Source organism: Silene latifolia, chromosome X, assembly GCF_048544455.1.
Source record: "Silene latifolia isolate original U9 population chromosome X, ASM4854445v1, whole genome shotgun sequence".
Classification (NCBI taxonomy): domain Eukaryota; kingdom Viridiplantae; phylum Streptophyta; class Magnoliopsida; order Caryophyllales; family Caryophyllaceae; genus Silene; species Silene latifolia.
Window position 1 is genome coordinate 298,079,528 of NC_133537.1, and position 7,673 is coordinate 298,087,200.

The 7,673-nt window shown below is 37.1% G+C and overlaps 1 protein-coding gene across 1 annotated transcript; it reads left to right on the forward strand.

Moving 5' to 3' along the window:
* The first annotated feature begins 4,335 nt into the window (after window positions 1–4,335).
* On the forward strand, window positions 4,336–7,591 carry LOC141617097 (cell division cycle 20.2, cofactor of APC complex-like). Its single transcript, XM_074434272.1, has 5 exons — window positions 4,336–4,690; window positions 5,286–5,552; window positions 5,882–6,151; window positions 6,500–7,075; window positions 7,293–7,591. Exons 1-5 carry the CDS (start codon window positions 4,625–4,627, stop codon window positions 7,437–7,439), a joined length of 1,326 nt encoding a protein of 441 aa, XP_074290373.1. The 5' UTR covers window positions 4,336–4,624; the 3' UTR covers window positions 7,440–7,591.
* The last annotated feature ends 82 nt before the right edge of the window (window positions 7,592–7,673 follow it).

Genomic DNA, 7,673 nt, shown 5'->3' on the forward strand with positions numbered 1-7,673 from the left:
TCGATAAACCGAACCGTTTCGACAAAGCGGTTCGTTGAACCGAACCGTTAACTTTATTATGGAAAAGGTTCGGTTAAGGTTCGCAATTTTAGATAACCGGTTAACCGCGAACCAAACCGTTTCACAAAAAAGTAAGCAAAAACTTAAAATATTATATAAAAAACTGTTCTTTCGTTTAATTTTCTTAGTGTATCCAAATTTAAAATTTCTTAAGTTGATTAATGCTAAAGTTTAGCTTATTAACTTTATTGTTGGGTATAATATATAATGAAAATTTAATTAAACTATTTGAAAAAATTAAAGAAAACTGAAAAAAAAAAATAATATAGAACGATTATCGGTTAACCGGTAACCGAACCGCTAATAACCGTTTAAAGTGGTTAACCGAACCGTTTATAACCGTTTCTAACGGTGCGGTTTAGGTTCGGAGTTTTGCCGAACCGAACCGTGTGCGAACCGAATTAAATTAGAGGTTCGGTGAACCGAACCGCGAATGAACACCCCTAGTAAAAGTAACAATATTATCAGCGAGATTAGTTAAAGTGGTAGAAACAACAATAGAAGTAGTGAAATAATCAATAAATGCGGCAATAGTGAAAGTAACAATAATTACGGAGGGAGTAGTGAAATTATCAATATTAATGCGCAAGAAGAGTGATAGAAGAATAATAATTACGGCGGGAGTAGTGAAAGTAACAATGACTACGGGGAAGTAGTGAAATGTTATTACTATTGTTTCATTAATAAGAGTAAAATATTAATAGCGGGAGTAGTGAATTTGTCTCAAAATTTATTTCATCGTAATTTTAGGATATGTCATAGAAAAATATATTAGTGATAAATTTATGGGTTATGCAACTTTAAGTAATTTTATTTAATGAAAAAAAAAATTAATGGTAAGTAGAGGTATCCCAGGCGAAACCGGACACCAATACTAGTTCAATCAATAATAAGAATCTTGATATTTAAAGTATCCAATCCATGGCTAAGACAACCAAAGCTGGTCTCCTCAGTCTTGAGAAGATAATTGCCTTTAAGAAACGACAAACTCACTTCATAAGATGCACAACAATAACAATACTACTACTGTGTCTCAAAGCTCCTATGTCCTATCTATGGTGAGATAAGGGGTTCAGATGTATGGAATCAAAAATTGTCTGTATGTGGAAAACACAAAGTAGTTGTTTAAGGGTGACCCTTAGCTTGATGAAATTTGCATAGACCGATCGCAAATTTTAATATTAGAAGTACCGTGATGCACAATTTGAGCATTAATTTAGTTAAGCATTAGACTTGAGGGTATACTGAAAACTCTCATGTTTTGTTTGAAATGAAGTTTTTAATTGTTATATCCGCAATCATATAAGTGTGCAAGGTAATATTAATATTTAATTATTCACCTCATCGACCAAAGTACAATACAAAAAATTTAAAAAACCAACTCAATTAAACATAAAAAATCTCATAGATCATCAAAAAAGCACCCAAACTTCATCATATTATAAAATCTCTCTCTTAAATCCTATCCTCCCTAAATATCCCACAAAAAAAAAAAAAACCCAAACCCCTCCCTTCTATTGTCCCACCGCCGCTACCACCCTTCCATCCTCTGCCCCATATCTCACCGTCTTTCGTCGGAGATGACGCTATCAGGCTTTGATTGCGCTCATCTCCGGCGAACCACCATTCTTTTTTCTGATTAATTCATTATACCAATTTTTCATTTGTCAATGGGATTGGGTGCTTTCACGTCTTCCTATCTATATACAAGAATCTGTGTTGCATGTCATTCTCCTCTCTTTGATGTTGCCCTCTTTGTGGTCGCTGGTTGTCTATGGTTATCGTCTTTCCGTCTCTTTTCTTTCCGGGCTATCTTGAGTCGTCATTCTCCAAGATGGGTGGTTTGTGTTGGTGGTCGTTTTTATGGTTGAGTTTGCATGGAGCTGAAAGTTTGACTTTCCCGTCCCTCCGTTCCCTTGTCCTGTCACCGTCGGTCTGGATTCCAACCCAATGGTTATCCCCCCATTTCCCCCATCACTGGTTTGGCTTCCTTGTATTTGGTTGTCTGTATGTGTCGATGAGTATAGCTCATCTGGTTGCGACGATGTTGTACTAGGTGGTTGTATTTTGGATCCGATTTGGTGATCCCCCCATTCCCCCATCAATCGGTCCTTTTACTTTATCACTAGTGTCTGTCAGTGTCGTCTTTTAGTTTCGTCTGGTTGCATGTGAAGCGGTGGTCCTGGGAGGTGTCGTTTGGTGAAACGGGTGTCTTTTACGGTCTTGCATGTCCCCTTGAGTTGGGTCTTTTTATCCTTTTCTTGGTCTTGACTGACTACTCAGGGTTGTTGGTTTGTTTGGGTTCGGTTGGGCTTTGACAATCGGTCCTTTTTGGTTCTTTGGTTGTCGGGTGCGTCTTTTGCAGTTGTTTCTTTCTTGTTATAGCTTTTTGGTAGGCGGTTCTCATCCCTCCTCTGTTCTTCTTAGTTTTAAATTGGTCTTCTGTGTTAATCAATATGAAGATGGCGGGTCTGGTTGTGTCGATATGGGGTAGTTCATGGTTTTGGGTGTGTCCGTTGCGGTGGTCCCCTCCAATTTCAATGACTTCGTTTAGCTTTCTTTTCGTCATGTTTTTACAAATAATCTTCCTTTATGGGGGACTCTCCAATAGGCTTAGTTATGTTGTATGGAATAATGGCCTTTCAATGGTGTCATTGGTAGTAATTGGTGTATGGTTGGCCGGGGGGACCTTTCTGGCCTTTATTATCATCTTACTTGCTTCCTTGGTTTGTTGGTCTTTGGACTGTTTGAGCCGATCGCCACGGTGTAGGGGATTCTTCTCCAGTGAAGACAAGCTGCTTTAACTTGTTCTTCCTCCTTTATTTCTACGCTCTTGTGGTATAAGTGCATCTGGCTCGTCTCGTTGGCTTATGGAAGTTGACAGTATTGCTGATGATTTGGCCGAAGTTATTCGTGGCCTTCCTACCTCATCTTACCAGCTTCGCACCCGTCGTCTCTTTTGTCATGCGATTGAGACGGTGTTAGTTTTATTAGATTTATGGTTTGATTTTCTCTTAGCCGCCGTTGAATATAATATTATTAGGATTGCTCCTGCTATAGCTATGTCTATGGCCTAAGCGATCTTTGTCTCTCTGACAAAATAAAAAATAAAAAAAAAATTAGCCTAAGAAAACTAGAACTGTGAGTTTTCGATAATCAACCGGCATAGAATTGCGACTTTGGGAGAATCACTTGAAGAACAATAACTTGAACAAATTTTCAAATATGGGTTTTTAGAGTGGTAACGATAAAGTGAATATCACGGAGTACAATATATACGGTTCTTGGTGCCACAATTCCTTGGAAGTCAATTAATATAAAAATATCTTAATTGAGATGAAAAGATAAAGTATAATATTTTTTTTGACTAAATTATAAAACAAGAACCACTGAACATTATATTGTACACATAGCGTTTCTTATACAAAGTTTTCCGGCTAAACACTTAGGTATTATTGTACGTATTTTACCCCCACCCCCCCTCTCTTCGTTACAAAAAAACCCTAAATATTTTCTTGCGATTTTAATCTATCTTTTTTGCCTTCACATTTTCTCTTCATGTCAGCCAACCATAACATACATCGCCTATATTTCGCTAAGTTATAGGTATATATGTTGATGTCCATTTTGAAATATTTGCTACAAAGTGCAATATGCAAAACTAGGAACGAACCTAATAGTGCAACGGAGTTTCAAGTCCATTGTATATTTGTATCATTTTCCAGGAGTCGTTTCATTGTTTGTTTCAATTAACCAGATAAGTTTTGATTTTCTTTTTAAAAAAAATGAGTAGGTCTTCTGAGAGACGGTCTCTCAATAAATTTATTGAGAGATTATTTTACAACTCCGTTCAAATTTATTTTATTATTTATTTTTTCAAATCATTATTTTAAATAAAATAAAATAAATATGAAAACAAATCCATATCTTATCCAATTCATGGATTATACAACCAGTTGTATATGTTGTACGGTGTAAGATCTGAGCTTTATGATAAAGTATCCGAGCTTTATGTTAAATAATATGAGCTTTGTTTGAAAGTATTAAACTCATCCAATTACTCATTAAAAACATGAATTTTGAATTAGCTCAGAAAAAATACATATAAGCTCGGATTTTTATACTTTGGTTGTACAATGCTTATGATACAACTGGATGTATAATCCTATTTGTGATATCTTATACTCATCTAACGGCTAAAAACCAAAGAGTTCTTTTTTTTTTTTTTTTTTTTTTTTTTTAAAAAAAAAAAGAGTAGCTTAGAGATGGCGCGGGAGGGATGTTTCTGGCGGTGAAACTCAAAACTATATAAAGCCGTTACGATCATATTTTCACAATCATAATTCTGCCCCAATTTCTAACTTCTTTAATTCAATTAAATCCTACTCTAAATCCTCTCATTTCTTCCATTTTCAATTGAAATTCCGCACTACCCTTTTCAATTCAAAGCTTTTTGAAGCTACCCTTTTCCCAAATTATTGATCTTTTAATTGTTGTTGTTGTTAATTTTCCTGGGTTATTTAGGAATTTACAAGAATTTCAATTGTTGTTGGTTGAATTCAGGATGTTGGACCCGATCACAAAGTCGCTTCGAAAGTACGCTCCTTCCAGAAATAGTTCAAAGGAAAACGTATGTATTATAACCCTAAATTTATGTTTTTTGTTTGTATTCATATTTGATTTGCAGTTTTCTGATTCAAAACCCTAATTTTTGGGGGTATTATGTCCTCTGTGTTTGTAATTGATTTACAGTATTCTGCATTATAACCCTAATTACCATGATTCCCCTAATATTATTTTTGATACATGCAATGTAAACCCTAGAAAAGTTGTTAGCTTTAGTGATCTCAGTATCCTGATTTACGTTTATGACATGAATTAGCCGTTATTTATTTGAATTATGCATATTGGTCTTTAAATTTCGAACTGTCTGACGTGTTTGGTGTCTGACTTTTTGATCCTTCACCTTAACTGTGAGCTATATACTCTTTCCGTTCCAAGCATTTGTTTACCTTTTTATTTTTTGTAACGGGTATTTTAATCAAAGATAAACAAATGATTGGGAAGGAGGGTGTACATATACAAGTTTAAATCGGTTTGATATTCGGCTTGTTTGTGATTCTCTGCCATCTTCTGAATATTATGGCTTGCTGGTAATATCAGTCTATGTTAAAACTTATGTTGGGGTATGGTCTGACAGTATTTATGGGTTTTGTATGCAACAGTTGGACAGATTTATTCCTAATCGATCTGCAACAAAGTTCGATTATGTGCTGGAGGGAGGATGGAGGCATAAGGTAAATAGCGAGTTTGACTCACCAAAGAAGCAGGCTTACCAGCGGCAACTGAGAAAAGTATTCAACTTGGAAAATCCAAGGATCTTTGCTTATAAGAATAAGCCGCCCACTCCCGTTAGTTTATATCCTGAGGATGATTATTCTGTTATTCAACCATCTAAGCCTGTTAAGCCCCGCCAGCGCAACATTCCTCAGGTAGTTCGTCAATGTCTATATGACTATATCTAATATGAAGTGGTTCTAATATGATAGAATGAATGATTTGACAAACAATTGCTCGGTATATGCTTTTACATTTCTGAGGTTTGCATTGTTGGATACGTATAACGATGACCACCAGGAAACTTAAGTTTACTGCCCAATGCCAATGTGGTCCAATTTTTGTGCTAACGTAACAAATTAAATCTACAACATCTGTATCGTAATTCCATTAGTTCAATACGAGGGTAGGGATTCGGTTTAGACGTTGATTCGTTCAAACTTTTACTTGTTCTTAACTCAGAATTTTTATTGCTGAAATGCAGACTGCTGATAGGACATTGGACGCACCTCAACTCTTAGATGACTACTACGTGAATTTACTTGATTGGGGTAGCAACAATGTCTTGGCAATAGCTATTGAAAACACAGTTTACTTATGGAATCAGGATACCGGTTCTCCCTCAGAACTTTTCACAGTAGACGAGGATATAGGTCCAGTGACAAGTGTGAGCTGGGTTTCTGATGGTTGTCAAATTGCAGTTGGCTTCCATAACTCTCATGTTCAGTTGTGGGATGCCACAGCCAATAAGTTGGTAAGTACATTAATCTCTTGCAACTTGATCATTGGTTCTTAATTGCAAATACAGTTAGCCTGTGTGAGACGGTGTCATATGCGAGACACATCAAAATATTCTGTATTCCCTCTAATTATTACGGAGCACAAATTTTTACACGAGAAAACTCATGATTATATTTTCTTAGACTCTTCTGTGATATTCGGTCGTACATTAATGAGACCGTCGATGACGAGAGTAGTTGTTTTATTATGGTTAATTAGTTTGATCTACGTGTAAAACTGGCTGATATAAATTTTTCATTTTTTGTTTGCACCAATGTTTTCTTGTTATATTGTTTTCTGACTTTACCATTATTTCCTGAAGCTAAGGACTCTAAGAGGAGGACACCAAGCGAGGGTAGGATCATTGGCATGGAACCGACATATTCTTACCTCCGGATCAATGGACTGCAGCATTATCAACAACGACGTGAGAGTCAGGGACCACATTGTGGAAACATATCAAGGGCACCGAGGGCAAATTTGCGGGCTAAAGTGGTCCCATTCTGGCCAAAAACTGGCTAGTGGAGGCAACGACAACCTGGTATACATTTGGGACCGGTCCTTAACATCGTCTCAGACTCAGTGGCTTCACAGGTTCGAAGATCACAGAGCTGCAGTTAGAGCCCTGGCTTGGTGCCCCTTCCAGCGTAACATGCTGGCTTCTGGTGGTGGTGGTGCCGACGGGTGCATTAAGTTCTGGAACACAGACACTGGTGCTTGTCTGAACTCGGTGGACTCGGGTTCTCAAGTTTGCTCTTTACTGTGGAGTAAGACTGACCGCGAGCTTCTGAGCTCACACGGGTCTCCTCAAAACCAGCTGACATTGTGGAAGTACCCCTCTATGACTAAGATAACAGAGCTAAGTGGGCACAACTCCAGAGTACTTTTTACCACACAGGTAACCAATCTGAATTTGTTAAAAGCAAAGGCGTGATAATCTTAACAGCAGTCTCATATGAGAGAATGAGTGACAATTATACGGGAGGCGGATAAGTATTTGGGTTGGTCTCACACATTAGACCGTGTGTAAATTCAGTAGTGTCTGAAAGTCTCGTCCGAAATGTGATATCACCTTTTGTTTTCTAACCTGTTTTTGTTTCTGTGTTATGTTGCAGAGTCCAGATGGGTGCACTGTGGCTTCAGCAGCAGGGGCAGACGACGAGACTTTACGATTTTGGAAAGTTTTTGGTGATCCTGAAAAGACGAAACCTGCAGATAAGAGAGCTCCAGAGCCGTTTGCTCATTTTAGTCGCATTCGTTGATCATCATGAATATCAGTAACGAGACAAAAGTGCGGTAGTATATTGTTTTTATTTCATTATTCTTTGTATCTATAATTAATCCTTGTAAAAATTAGGTTTGAAGATGTATTACTTCTTTAGAAGTTCTAATTGATTTGAACTTCTCTCCAAAATAAGTGAATGAATGAAAGAAATCGCTTTTTTCTTTGTTAGCAATCCGGGAAATTGTGTTGCAGGCTTACAGCAATAGAGTCG